This window comes from Bombus affinis, chromosome 7 (genome assembly GCF_024516045.1).
Source record: "Bombus affinis isolate iyBomAffi1 chromosome 7, iyBomAffi1.2, whole genome shotgun sequence".
Classification (NCBI taxonomy): Eukaryota; Metazoa; Arthropoda; class Insecta; order Hymenoptera; family Apidae; genus Bombus; species Bombus affinis.
Window position 1 is genome coordinate 13,349,056 of NC_066350.1, and position 14,609 is coordinate 13,363,664.

The following is a 14,609-nucleotide window of genomic DNA, read 5'->3' on the forward strand; positions in this document are numbered from 1 at the left end:
GAGTTCACACAGTGATCATTTGTCAATTGATCAGAGTATATAATTTTCTTCTTTTCTTAAACATGCTTGTCATATTCCAGAAATAATTGAGATTGAGAATAAAAATTCCATTTTTCCTATGTACAAATTAAAATAATACTGTATAAGCTAATTGGTCCGAAATAAACGAAAAAATATTTATATACTTTTATACTTTTAAAGTAAAATTGAAATCTGTAAAATATAAAACTTATATTGCTTATAATTAATCACTTTTTCAAATCTAATTTCAAAATTTGTTGAACACAAATCACAATCCATTATTCCAATTCATTATTTATTCCAATCCAATACTAGTTTTTAATATTTAATAAATTTTCTAATGATACTTTATATATTAATCTATAAGCAAAAAGAATCATATGTCTATTACTATAAATGTAATTATCAAATTAGGCAAATGATAAATTTGGCCATATAGTACGTAATAGAATAAAGAATGTTGAATAATTTATTTTTTTTAATCTTCTCTTCTTTTATTAAACATTATACAATCTTTCCTATCGGTACAACTATCGAAATACGTCGTCTTACTTATAATTTCACATTAGGCAAATCATTAAAATAGAAACTGTTTAACAAGTAAGAGTATGTATAAATTTTTAAGCGCTGCCATCGATGCAGAGTTGCCGATCATCTCGTGTATTTATTATACGACTTTTTGATTTTGATTACTTTTATTAAGAAAAATGAAAAAATAGGCATTTAATGAATATTTGATAAAGTTTAGTAACGGTTTGGAGGCTATTGTTAAAGTAATTACAATAATTCGTACTTAGTACATTGTGGAATGTGCGAGGAGGAGCTACTGTGTTACGCAGCTCTGCATGATGCCATCCGAAAAATACGTAATAAACACGAAGAATTCGTGTCTTATGCATTATCGGGTTAACATTTTACCACTCGACGTGAGATATGAACTGTTTAATTGGAGCAGATTTACGGCTAAACAATATAAATCCGTATTTCTTATTTTTACTCGGTAGCACGTATACGTGGCAACAGAGCAAAGTTGTCTGAGTGCTCTGTCACTTCCTAGTCAAAAGAAATTCTTCGAGCACAAACAATAATATATTTACACTGTTAAAATAGTGAAATACGGTATAACTCGAAAAGAATACTGTCAAATATCCTCTTGATATATTTTAACTGTCTGTCAAGGTATCGGTAGAGAATATTTCTGTGTGCATATTAACGTATCACCAAGCGTCGGTTTATATATATTACATGTGCAACCTGTGTTAAAGTCTTCACGGTTAACATCTTATGAATGTGTCTGGCAACAGATATAATTTCAAGTTTATTAGCAAAGATGCCTCGCATATTAAGTAATTGATTGATCACGGCATGTAAAAAGAATATACACATACATCATCGTATGAATGAATGCGTAAACATATACATACATACTTATTTACGTACACCTATAAAAGTATTGGAATTTACAAACATTTCAAAAATTTAATGAAAATAGAAGTCAGTTCTCTCTGTAAGTTTTAATATTATTCTTTACTTTTCTGATTGATGTTAATACATTGATTCATTAAAAATTCTCTTATAAATAATATTTTAATCATCATTGAATAATGAAAATTCTGTTTTATGACAGATTATATTTATGACATTTCTTTTGGTCAAACTTTATTTTAGGTCACCAAAAATTTTTGACTGATTCTTATATTTCCTGATAATATATGACAATGTTTAAAAAGACCAATTTTGGATTTAAGAAATTTAGAATTTGAAAGTTACTTTTGTTTCAAGCGATACATTGGATTCTGTGACAAAACAGTAAATCACAACGTTGAATTTTTAAATAAGCGAGGTTGTGTTTGTATTTAAAGTTTTGGATTGGATTTTGATTAGGTTAGGTTAGGCTTGGGTTAAATCATACTGATTTGATTTGAAAAGTTTCTTAAGTTCAAAATTGATATTTTTGGATTCTATTCATTGAATACTATCAAATAACATAGATATTGGTTAAAATCTTTTGTGCCCTAAAATAGTCTTCTTTTTAAGAAAAATAAAATAAAATAGTATTTGTACTATTTAAATATCTGATATAATCAAGAATATTTTATATCATAAAAAGTAGTCAAGTTCCAAAGGATTTAAATTAATGTGTTTTCTTTTGTCAATACAGGTATATTGTATCTGCTAATGTGTTTATGACTTTTGTACACACAATAAGCTGATGTTGACTATATTTCATGAACCTGATGACAGAGTATTATAAGCTAAAAGAAGAAAGCAGCAAGAATAGTGCTGCTAATGGTGCTTTGGCACTGTTATTATTATCCTCCTAACAACATAATGGAGGAGCCAGCAAAGAAGAAACAACGCATTGAAAATGATGAAGTTGAAAAAGATACATTATCAGATATTGAGCAATTACAGAATAGTCTGTTGACACAATGCTTATGTAATATACCAGAAAGCAGTTTACGTAAACCATTCACTAGTGCAACAGTAGAAGCTGCAGATGGCACTTTTAGATCTTCATTATTATCAGAATGGGAACCTGATCAAACCTTAGAATTTATAAGTACTTTACAACTATTATTTGATTTAGCCATTAAACAAAATGTTAGAGGTATTATGTGCAGGAGAGTAGTAGATGTTTGTGATGCGCTGGCGCGAAACGAGCATGGCATTATAGATCAAATAATTGACCTATCATGTACAACAAATAAATTTATATCATTTGCTGCTAGCAGAGTTCTTGCATCATTTTTTATTATAACAAAAGAAAATATTGACACAGCATGGTTGGAAAGATTAACACAGTCTTTAGTAAATACTCATTCTCCAAGCCAAATGCTATTTACTTTGGATGTTGTAAAAAGAGTTGTGGAACACAAGGACTGCAGTATCCATCCTCTTGAAGATACAGACAGTATAGTGCCACCATCTCATTGTAATACAATATCAATTGCTGATACAGAAAGTTTTGATAGTACACCAGTAAAAGCAATGTGTGTCAAAGCATTGGAATCTAAATGGACTATACTAGTATCAAAATTTGATGCTATTTTAAGTTCATATACGCCACAACATGAATCAGCTGTCATTACATTTCTTGATTTGTGGGAATCCATCATTTCTGTTAAAGCCAATTTATCTGTTATTGATACCAAACTTTTTTATTCTCAATTAGACAACCTGGTTGTACTTTTAAATGCCAATGTTCCTGGTGTGATTTGGAGACATCTTCTTGGGTTATTTAATGAAGTATTGTGTTATGGAAGTACTTTGGCCTTACAAGATGTATTGCCAGATGAGCCTTGTTCTCTTGCACATTTAATTGTAAGAGCTGTAAAAGATTGGAGATTATTGGATGCTCTACCGTATCGACATGGTTCTGGAAGATTTGGAGGAGGATCTGGTGAAGGTGATCGTCCTCTTCTGCAAAAAATAGTGCTTTTAGTTTTAAAAAGTGTTGCTGTGACAGTTAAAGAGACACGTAGCGATTCTAGTGACTCTTCCTTGGGTTCTGAAGCAGAAGATCTTGATGCTGATATGGCAGTTATTGAGAGGAGTATTAGAGAAGTTCTAAGACAACTTGATCAGTGTGTTAAGACATTAATGCCATTTCATCCTGAAATGCCTTTATCACAGTGGGTTGTACAAATGTTTCATGATCAAGATGATTTTTTAATTGAAGGCATGGTATGTTGTTTAGATGTAGCTGTTGGTTTATTTTATAGAGGACCTCCACAAAATGATCTTGGTCATATGCTTAGTCCAACTTTAACTTTCATACAATTTATACATGCTGTATCACATGATCCAGATGTTTTATTAGATTTACTTGTCAGTAATGAGACCTGTTTCTTATTATACTTATTGAGATTTTTGAAATATGTTAAAAGAAATTGGACAGAATTTGTCTCTTGCTGTGGAAGAGAATTAGATGATACCATGACAATATTGATAAGACTTCGTTTAGCAATTGATAGATTAGTATCAAAAGATTTGTTTCCTTATAACATAAATCCAGTTCTACGTTTGCTAGAAAAGTGTGAATCCTTCTATGAAGGAAATATAGACAACTAATTATTATTTGATTGCATGATGAGACTCAAAATTTCAATTCACTAGATGTACAAATTGTAAGAATGAAAGCTTTGACATCTGGCTTATTTTATCAGTCAGAAAGTAATACAAAATTGTATAATCTTATTAACTTCATTTTTATAAATGACTGACTTATACTACTGTCTTTTGTAGTATTAAATATTTAGAATAATATTAAAAGACACAGAAAAAACATTTCTATTTATTATATTTAGCAAAATTTTATTCATTCAGAACTATTGTTGAAGTTTTACACAAGAATTATTTTTTGCATTTCATGGTTGAAGTATAAATGGATAAAAGTAGTACAAAGATTAGCTAAAATTATATGCTTCACAATGAAATTGCACTTTTATGGTGCTATGAAAACATATTTGCCAAAGCACCATTGGAAATAAATTTAAATGTATACTACTAGAATAATATTTATATCTATATATAAAGGTTAAATGTACAATTTGCCAGTCAAATAGAATTATGTAAGTTGAATCCTCTGATGTGCACTACTAAATATGTATAAAGATATACTTTTTTGTACATTACAAAACTAAACTCACAAAAGAGTATATTCTGGTATAAAGATTTTTATAAAATGCATTTGAAAAATGCATAATATAAAAATCTTTTAAAAGAACGATATAAATAAATTATATCAACACATTAGATTATAAAATTAACTTTGAAATTTTGTGCCAGAGGCATAATAAAATATTTAATTGTATTAAATCAAAATTTATAACATTTGTTTGTTTAACAATAAGAAATCTGTAACAGAATTCTAGGACACCTCTGTTATATCCACGTACTTAAATACAGGTGTAAAATTAAATAATGTTTATTAAAATGAAAGACATTGTCATATTGTCATGATTTATTAACAATGTATAAATAATAATGTTGTAAAATATTACAAATATACAAATGTAAAGTTACTGGCAATGTAAATGCAGTTATTGACATTTAAAGCTATGCCAGTATTAATAAATTATTAGATACAAATGGCAATGATTGTTCCTATAAGTTAAAGTTAAGAACAATATTTGCCATTGTTGTTTTGGAATTCTCTACAAATTAAAGTATTTGTATATATTAATTGTAATGTTAATTATGCATACCTTAAAATTATCTTTGTAAGTATGGTACATGTAATACACTAAAAATCTACATATTTTTACTTTTATAATCATGATCTAATTTTATTTATCATTTCCCTTTGTAGATTTTTTACTAGTATTCACAACTTACATATGTATAATGTAAAATATAAAAAATAATAAATTATAAACATGTATTGAAATGTTAGTAATGATCAGAACAAAAGTTAAGTGTAACTATGAAATTACAAACACGATTATTGGATACTCTACATACTTATATATTAGTTTAATGTATTCTAATACATATGTATATGTATGTCTTTATGCTAGTGTACAATCCACAAATTTGCGAAAATATTACAGAATTTAGGATGAATTACAGATTACTTAATAGTAATGTTTGAAATTTAAAGTACATGTTCCAACATCCAGAAGAAATTTTATGAAGACATAGAATGTTTGCGAATTAAGGACTTATGTATATTAACATAAAATTCACGGGAAAAAGAAGTTAAATCTAATTCAAATATCGGGACTCAAACAAAATAAAATTAAAGAAACATGTTATATACATATGTAAAACGTCGGAGCACCCCTTCGGGAAAGAATTTTTAATAAATAGTAGAGATTGCCAATTAGCAAGACAAAATTTCGGTCAGCTAGCAAGGCAGCACTTTACATAATTCTACGTACCTATGCATGTGTTGTAATTTTAGGACATTTTCTTACTGCAATGCTGCAAAATCATACCAGATTACATATATTCGTTCTTTTTATTTAAAAAAAATTATAATAAATAATTATTTTGTTTTAAAATGAAACATTTCAATAAAGATATAAACCTTACATTTCTATGACTTTATCGAAAGCTGTATTATATTTTACAATTGAATTATATTACACAATTATGTGCATATTGTTACTTAACATTGTTCAGGACATATGAATAGATAAAATTATTTAAAAGAGTCAGTTTTCAAAGGAAATATCTCATTTCTTTGATAGTATTAGGTAATATTTCAATTTTTGCGGACAATTCAAATCTACAAAATTAGAGAATTCAAAATAGAACTTACCGCACAGAAGATTTAAGCACAAACAATATCTTATATATGTACATCTTATACATATATCTTATCCTACCTATACTATTACCTATAATACATCTACAATTTATAATTTCATACATATACGTATATACCTCACGTGTTCCTACACACCTCATATTAGAGTCTGCCACATTGACAGTATATACGGCAAAGAAAGGTATTGTGTTTAATTTGTTAATATTTTTATTGTAAGTATGTATCATTTTGGTTTCATTAGAAGATTTTATGTTTCGGTAACAATTACTTGTTTTATTCGATTAAAGGTTTTGCCAAAATGGAACTTAAATTACTGGAGAGGATGAAAAAACTTGGGTATGTAATTTGAGGTTATAATATTGAACGTTAATCTATTAACTGCCAATATTTTTTCGAAATTATATAATTTTATAAATGTTTCGGCGATTTTTAATGACTTAAAATAAAAAATGTTTAATGGATATCGTGATTAATGTTAATTAGAATTTTTATGATCTTGAAATAAAAATAATGGCAGTTAATGAATTAATATTAAAACTATACGATATTTAAAGGAAATTTGTTATTTACGTACATTTATTTAACTTTAATTGAACATACAAAGTTACTAATATGATGTATTACTTATAATTACATATTTAACATAAATTTTATTAATTATGTTATCTGATAAATTATTTTATTTTATAGGTACAATGGTCAATTGACAGATCCCAATAAGTTTAAGGACGCTGTAAAACAAGGTCCAAAATCTCCAGAATTTACAAAGCTTGTAGCATGGTTAGCAGATGAGATTGCAATACTCAATGATATTGATGAAACTATTCATGCCATAATGTCTCCGGATGATTCTAGTTCTTTCCTCTTAGAGTTAAGCTGTTTTCTTAAGGAATTAGGATGTATGAATGAGAGATTAATGACTGGTAATGTTAATGCAAGATTAGCAACTGAACAAGATAGGTACATTTTGTTAGATTTTTTAGGAGCAGAATTAAAAACTTGCAGATTATTAGAATTTAGGAAGCATAAAAGTTCAAATTCCATGGCTGTTGTTGTTGTAAGTTATCATTGTCAAAGTAGGACAAAAATATATAAATGATATAGTTTTATTAATGATGGTTTGTATATATACCCTATGTAGGAAGAAAGTGACACAGCTAAAGATCTTAAAGATATGTCAATAGCTTTAAATTTTGAAAGGCCACCAAATGATATCACTTCTGAGAAACTTTTTACAAGACTGCAAAATAAATTGACTGAAGTGTTAAAAACAGCTCCTTCTGAGCTTGTAGGCCAACCATTAATTAGTCATCAATTCTCAGAAGCAGATTGGAATGATCTTCAACATTTACAACAAGAGTTACATGATGAATACAGAATGCGCCGTGATATGTTGCTCAAGAGGCTCGATGTAACAGTACAATCTTTTCTAGTAAGTATACATAGTTATTTTTAAGATAAAGTCACAAAAGCTATTTATATTTATGTATAATTTAAAAAAACATATGATTTCTATTTTCAAACATAGTGGTCAGACAAAGTAAAAGCTCAAGAGGCTGAGTTAAATAGACAATATGAAGAAACTAGGAAACTTTTGAATGCAGAACCAGATATTACATTTGCTGATTTATTAGCAGCAAGAGATGATATTGCATTAATGGAGAAAACAAGCAACGCAAGTGTTAGGAAAAATACTCAAAGTGAAATTAATAGAGTTATTATAGGAGAGGTACCAGACAGAGGTGGAAGACCATATGAACAGGAACCACCACCACCTGAAATGCCACCTTGGCAAAAGGATAGAGTACCTGGACCTTTAACTTCTGGGTAAGATAAAGTAAAAAAAAATACGTTTTGGTAAGATAATTCGAAATGAATATATATACTTTTATATTATAGCGGAGGTCGAGGAGGTGGTAGAGGTGGTGGGCGTGGAGGTGGCAATTTTCAAAATTCTAATTCTTACACCAGTGATAATAGAAATTCATATAGCAGTAATACTGGTTATGTAGACACTGGATATCAGGGTTCCAATTATGCTTCTAATAGTGGTGCATATGGAGGAAAGCAAGGAGGTGGTTATGGAGGAGGAGGTCAAGGAGGTGGTTACGGAGGAGGAGGCCAAGGAGGTGGTTATGGAGGAGGAGGCCAAGGAGGTGGTTATGGAGGAGGAGGTCAAGGAGGTGGTTATGGAGGAGGAGGTCAAGGAGGTGGTTATGGAGGTGGAGGCCAAGGGGGTGGTTACGGAGGAGGAGGCCAAGGAGGTGGTTACGGAGGAGGCCAAGGGGGTGGTTACGGAGGAGGAGGCCAAGGGGGTGGTTACGGAGGAGGAAGCCAAGGAAGTGGTTACGGAGGAGGAGGCAAAGGAGGTGCATATGGAGGAGGGCATGGTGGCAGCTATGGTGGACAAGGAGGTGGTTATGGAGGCGGTGGAAATAATACTTACGGCGGAGATAACAGAGATGGAGGTAATTAATTGAAAAATATAAATAATAAAAGTGAAAATGTAGGATATATATAAGTAAATATAGTAATTTTATAATAGTGTTTCATATAAATTTTATAAAGAATTTTAATTAAATTATTGATTAATAATCAATTTATTCAGGATACAAATCTGAATATAAAGGCGGACAACAGTATCAAAGAGGAGGTAGTGGTAAAGGAAGAGGAGGTAGAGTTCAGGGAGGCTGGAATCAGGGTGGCGCCAATTCTGGAACAGATAACTATCAGCGTGGTGGATATAATCGCGGAGGAAGTCGAGGAGGACGACAATACTAAAATATTTTATGTAAAATATTATTCTTATGCTTATAATAGTAATAGCAAAAAATATTTACATCACAGAGCATAATAATTAATATGAATGAATTTTTATATAACATATAATTGTTTAATTTATATTATATTTTTAAATATTATGTGAATTGAAAATATTAATTCTAAACTAAAAATGAATTAGAAACATTGATACTATTTTTCTAAGATAAATTATTTACTCTTATAGAATTATAATAATTGTTATATTCTACTTTAGAATACTTTACTGTGTTCTGAATGTTAATTTTGGCTATGTACTTGTGTTTGGATTTTGTAAATATGCACTTTTTTTGTACAATGAAGAAATGACAAATGTGTTGAAATTAAGTCGTATAATGTAATAATGTGAAGAGATTAATTGATCGATTAAAATATTTAATTGCATAAAATACTTACTAAATATATATTATAATTGCATATCAATAATTTATATTTAAATGTATATGAATATTTATATATATATATATATATATATATATATATATATATATATATATATATATAACGTATATAACAAGTGGCTTAATTTTTTTATTTTCTTGATTTCTTGATAATTTATCAATTAATTAATCTGTAACTGTAATCTGTAAAAGCAGGATTATTACACTGCGAAAATCTATTAAAAAGTTAATCGTACTCGGATTTTTCTGTTAGTTACAATTAGAACATTGATATAGTGCACTTTGCAGAAGTAGAATGATACCTTCTATATTGCTTTTGGTTCATGATTCAGTGTTTTATCAGCCGTCTACAAATTACACGGGTTTAGATATATGGCAAAACAAAATGCCGATGTGCGTTTTCTGGTTGAATCGTTGTACTTATTTTGCTTTATTCACCTGGAAAAATAAAAAATTCTGCCATACGGAAATATTAAATTTAATATTGGTTTGATTTAATATGTTGATATCTCGCGTAATCTACGTCATAGTTTACACCTGCAATCTATGTATGTGTCATATGACTTATGAAGATCAGTGTTTTGCATGTTCAAGTGTTATTTTTTTATGAGTACTGTTATCGACCAGAACAAAAGAATGATGATATGTATCCCCAAGAAATGACACAATTACAAAATACTTGATCGGCTGATTCATTCACGGTACTTCTTATCAATTAGGTACTTTTAACCGAACGTACATATAAAAGCTTATTGTTAGCGTTATTTCTTAGTGGAACTTGTTTAAATTATAATTTGACAGAAAATTATAAAGATACATCATTTATATTTGTGTATATTAACTAATAATTAAATATATAAAAATAATAAAAATTTGATAAATATTGGATGCTTTTATTGTGAATTGGAATGCAAAATGTTTTAAGTAAATTTACTTATTATGAATAATTTTTATTTCAATTTTGTGTGTAAGGTTTTTGAAGAAAATTTCATACATAAATTACAACTATTCATAAAAAGAAAAAATGTCAGGGGGAGAACGAAAGAAACGTGCTTGTGACAAAGGACAAGGTTGGGAAGAGGCTGGTGCTGAATTTTATCAGGAAAGTTACCCCGCAGCAATTGAAGCAGATTTACAACAAGCATTACAAAGAGATCCTTCTCATATAGCTACTTTACTACCAAGTAAAAAGTCTCGCGTTGGTAAGTTTATGAATAATAGACTTTGTACATAAAAAAATATTGCATGCTTAATATTTTGATATTAATACCAGTTAATGTTATTTGTTCTTGTTATTTGATATAGCAACTGCCAAACGAATACGTAATGATACTAAAACAACATTAAGGAGGCGTACTAGTACAAGATCTCGCGGTACAACTACATCAAGACGTATGTCAACAAATATTCATGATGCAGCAGTGTCTATGTTACCAGATTTATCTGAAAATTTATCTAATGAAGAACGTACTTGGGAAGAAATAATGCAAATCAAAGCTATGCCTGTGTGTATGGCACAAAAAATACAACTAAAAAATCAGTTACAAGTATGTTAATGATAACATTAATCAAATTAATAGAATTATTAATAGAATTTAAAACTGTTATATATCTGTTTATATGTATATTTCAGAGTGCTACAAAATTAAGATTGCAAGGTTTTGAGCAATTGAAATGGCAACGAAGGAAAGCTTGGCAACAATTTCGTATCAGAATGAAGGAAGCATATTCGAAAATGGAATTATGGAATGATAGTCTTAAAACGATTGGTGGGAATTTTGGAATGGGAGTTGTTGCATACTTTTTATTCATCAAATGGTTATTATATCTTAATATTCTTTTATTTATAATTATATTTTCATTTATTGTGTTACCTGCAATATTATTGGATATGCCAGAAGATGAGTCATGCATAAATTCTAATAATAGTAGTAGTATATCTTGTTGTTCAGAGTTATATTGGAACATAACTCAAGAAAGTAGTAGTATAACAGACATTTTTCAGGGCACTGGTATATTAGAATATACTTTATTGTTTTATGGTGCATATAGTCATATGACTTATGATACTTCTGGTATATTTTTTAATTTACCATTATCCTATATTTCTGCAACTGTTGGTGTATTTATTTTTAGTTTAATAGCTATTGTTAAGTCAGCTGCTAAAAGTTTTAAACAGAGGGTAGTTGAAAATGAAGGCCAGTTTTATCAATATTGTAATTTAGTTTTTGGTGGTTGGGATTACTGTATACATAATGAAAAGTCTGCAGCTGTAAAGCATAAAGCATTATACAATGAAATGAAAGCATTTTTAGAAGCTGAGAGACTAGAAGAAGAAAGACAAAATCGAACGAGAGAAGAAACAACAAAATTGTTTCTCATGCGTTTTTTTATTAATTCAATAGTTCTAGTAGTGTTATGTGGTTCTGGTGTATTGATTTATCATATATTTGAATTTTCTTTCGATCAAGTTTCACCACAAGTCAATGAAACATACGACTTGCAATCTTTATCCTTGAATAAAATTGCTTACTTATTTTTTGAATTTCTTCCGTACGTATGTATCGTTGCTTTAAATCTTGCAGTACCATTCCTATTTCGATATCTAGTCTCTTTAGAAAATTATAGTCCTTCATTTGTTATACGCATAACTCTTTTACGAACTGTATTTCTACGACTTTCTTCTTTCATTGTTCTACTCACATCATTTTATAGACTAATTGTAACGGAGGTAACGTATAATAAATGTACTGCTGATAGACGACCACTGTGCTGGGAAACATTTGTAGGACAACAGTTCTTCAAACTCTATATTACAGATCTTTTTCTTCAACTTTTCATGACATTTTTTGTCAATTTTCCCAGGTCATTAATAGCAAAACATACGGAAAACAAAGTATTACGTTTTTTCGGAGAACAAGAATTTGATTTACCTAAGCATGTGTTAGATGTTGTTTATTTGCAAACTATCTGTTGGCTTGGTTTCTTTTATGCACCTTTATTACCATTAATTGCAATATTTGGTACTTTTGTACTGTTCTATATAAAAAAATTTGCTTGTTTAGTAAACAGTACTCCATCAAGTAAAATTTACAGAGCAAGTAAATCGAATGCATTTTTTATGTTGATTCTATTGATCTCTTTTATTTTATCTACAGTCCCAATTGGTTACTCTATTGCAGAAATAGTGCCATCAAAATCTTGTGGACCATTTAGAGGTTTCAAGTCTGTATGGTCATTATTAATTGTGATGTTTGCAGAATTTCCTTATTGGCTTCAATCTATTTTATACTTCCTTGGTACTGCTGGATTTGGTGTACCAGCTTTTGTTATTCTTACTTTACTTTTATATTATTATTATGCTGTATCAATAGCAAACAAACACATGGTTACAGTTTTAAAGAATCAATTAGTGCTGGAAGGTCATGATAAACAGTTCTTACTTAACAGATTGAGTGCATTTATTAAACAACAACAAGATCAGAACAAGTATCATCAAGAGCAAACAAATGAGTTAGGTACATTCTCATAATCAGTATTATGAAAGTCAAAATAATTTTTATATAATAATTTTTAAAATGCACAGATTTAATAAGTGTTTTATATAGTCATATGTGAACTGTACAAAAGTTATAGTAATTTGACTAATTTACAATTACTTTTTATATGACAATAGAATTGTTCATTTCATTTTTTAAACTATACATTGAGCTATATAATGGTATTTAAAATACTATATGGTTTTCAACTAAAAGATATCTAGGAAAACTATTATATTTATTACAAAATATTTTTTCTTAAATTTATTCAGTTATTGAATTTGAATAATTAAACAATTTTAAGTAAGTTACAAAAATAATACTTAAAAATCAGGGTACAAATTAAAAACCGTGCAATAGTAGAAGTCACAGATTGTTTACTATGTATATCTAGTTTTAGTAACAGTAAGAAGGGCTAAGATGCATACACAGTATAGTAATAGTAGTGATAAGGACACCTTTCTTTTTTAGAGTTTTTATAAAATACAAGACAAAATAATGTGATTGGTTTTTTTGTAGTAATACAAAATATCACACATAAACTTACTTTTTAATTTTATAAATAAGTATTAGGGTGCTTTTGCTAAAATGAAGTGAAGTGATATATGATGGACCTATTTTTAGATTAGCTGGGTATTAGAAGTATGATGCAGTTGTAAATAGGTTGTGTAGACTGATCAGGAAATCCTTAATAATAAGAATACATTTTATAGTAATTTATTACTTACATACCAAAGTATTTATTAACTAAAAATGCTTTAATTTATATGAAAAGTTTATGTTTCTATAAATCTTATTTTTTATTGTTTTTGTTTTTAATTTTATCATATTTTAGCAGTAATTTTATAATATTTATTTTATGTGTTTAGATATTTACTATATTTAAGATTTCTTTTAATATAAACATTTATGAATGTGTCTAATTTTTTAATATTAATTGTTTTATAATTTAAAAAAAAACTTCTTTTGCTTTTAATACTGCCAATGTACATGAAACTAGAATTAGTTTAACTTTTCTATCTATATACATATATGCATGTATAAAAAAACTCTATTAGAAACTGTGCATGTATTTCTTACAAATATTCATTCCAAAACTGCCAACTTATGTTAAATAGTCTTTAAAAAACATTTTATATGAATTTTATACAAACAAGATCATAAACAAACAGCTGCATATGAATGTCACATTGAATATAACTTTAACAAAGGATTATATTGCACTGATTATAAATTTATAAGTAACAGTCTATTTCGCTGATGTCATTATAAGCAGTATTAAAAATACTATAATATATTACACTCAGTAGTATTATATATGTGTAATAAGAAAAGATTTTCTGTGCTAACAAAAAGGTAGTAAATGCTTTCATCTTCCCTCATTGCAACTTTTATATATTTATAAAAATAAGAAAATGACTTACAAATATACTATTTATCTTGTAAAAGACTGCACATTTTTGAAACAGCTTTCCTAAATAAACCAAAAATTATTTGCTATGTTTACAATATGTCATAAGGAATTATAAGTTGTTTGTTATGTATGACAAA

General features: G+C 28.4%; 3 protein-coding genes across 25 annotated transcripts; all 3 read left to right on the forward strand.

Annotated features, from left to right (window-relative positions):
• The first annotated feature begins 529 nt into the window (after nucleotides 1-529).
• On the forward strand, nucleotides 530-6,059 carry LOC126918203 (protein lines). Its single transcript, XM_050725883.1, has 2 exons — nucleotides 530-1,528; nucleotides 2,183-6,059. Exon 2 carries the CDS (start codon nucleotides 2,311-2,313, stop codon nucleotides 4,093-4,095), a length of 1,785 nt encoding a protein of 594 aa, XP_050581840.1. The 5' UTR covers nucleotides 530-1,528; nucleotides 2,183-2,310; the 3' UTR covers nucleotides 4,096-6,059.
• Nucleotides 6,060-6,387: 328 nt separating this feature from the next.
• LOC126918200 (protein FAM98B-like) lies at nucleotides 6,388-9,509 on the forward strand. Of its 22 annotated transcripts, none has more exons than XM_050725877.1 (10): nucleotides 6,388-6,479; nucleotides 6,586-6,634; nucleotides 6,989-7,355; nucleotides 7,440-7,730; nucleotides 7,827-8,125; nucleotides 8,198-8,400; nucleotides 8,455-8,499; nucleotides 8,554-8,577; nucleotides 8,656-8,766; nucleotides 8,907-9,509. In XM_050725877.1, the coding sequence occupies exons 2-10, from the start codon at nucleotides 6,597-6,599 to the stop codon at nucleotides 9,077-9,079; spliced, it is 1,551 nt and encodes a 516-aa protein (XP_050581834.1). In that variant the 5' UTR covers nucleotides 6,388-6,479; nucleotides 6,586-6,596; the 3' UTR covers nucleotides 9,080-9,509. The 22 variants fall into 22 exon arrangements, with proteins under 22 accessions (XP_050581834.1, XP_050581833.1, XP_050581826.1 ...); XM_050725876.1 differs by having other exon boundaries at nucleotides 8,455-8,472; nucleotides 8,527-8,577; XM_050725869.1 differs by having other exon boundaries at nucleotides 8,198-8,499.
• Nucleotides 9,510-9,824: 315 nt separating this feature from the next.
• On the forward strand, nucleotides 9,825-14,506 carry LOC126918196 (transmembrane channel-like protein 7). 2 transcript variants are annotated; one of them, XM_050725852.1, is made up of 4 exons: nucleotides 9,825-10,220; nucleotides 10,492-10,721; nucleotides 10,825-11,066; nucleotides 11,153-14,506. In XM_050725852.1, exons 2-4 carry the CDS (start codon nucleotides 10,544-10,546, stop codon nucleotides 13,049-13,051), a joined length of 2,319 nt encoding a protein of 772 aa, XP_050581809.1. In that variant the 5' UTR covers nucleotides 9,825-10,220; nucleotides 10,492-10,543; the 3' UTR covers nucleotides 13,052-14,506. The 2 variants fall into 2 exon arrangements, with proteins under 2 accessions (XP_050581809.1, XP_050581808.1); XM_050725851.1 differs by having other exon boundaries at nucleotides 9,826-10,238.
• Nucleotides 14,507-14,609: the final 103 nt, after the last annotated feature.

Excerpts from the sequence above, each read along its gene's own strand:
- LOC126918203 (XM_050725883.1), top strand. The coding sequence starts at position 2,311 with ATGGTGCTTTGGCACTGTTATTATTATCCTCCTAACAACATAATGGAG.
- LOC126918200 (XM_050725862.1), top strand. The coding sequence starts at position 6,597 with ATGGAACTTAAATTACTGGAGAGGATGAAAAAACTTGG. Across the intron at positions 7,731-7,826 it reads TAACAGTACAATCTTTTCTA|TGGTCAGACAAAGTAAAAGC; the intron begins GTAAGTATACAT and ends TTTCAAACATAG. Across the intron at positions 8,767-8,906 it reads CGGAGATAACAGAGATGGAG|GATACAAATCTGAATATAAA; the intron begins GTAATTAATTGA and ends CAATTTATTCAG.
- LOC126918196 (XM_050725852.1), top strand. The coding sequence starts at position 10,544 with ATGTCAGGGGGAGAACGAAAGAAACGTGCTTGTGACAAAGGACAAGGT. Across the intron at positions 10,722-10,824 it reads AAGTAAAAAGTCTCGCGTTG|CAACTGCCAAACGAATACGT; the intron begins GTAAGTTTATGA and ends TATTTGATATAG. Across the intron at positions 11,067-11,152 it reads AACTAAAAAATCAGTTACAA|AGTGCTACAAAATTAAGATT; the intron begins GTATGTTAATGA and ends TGTATATTTCAG.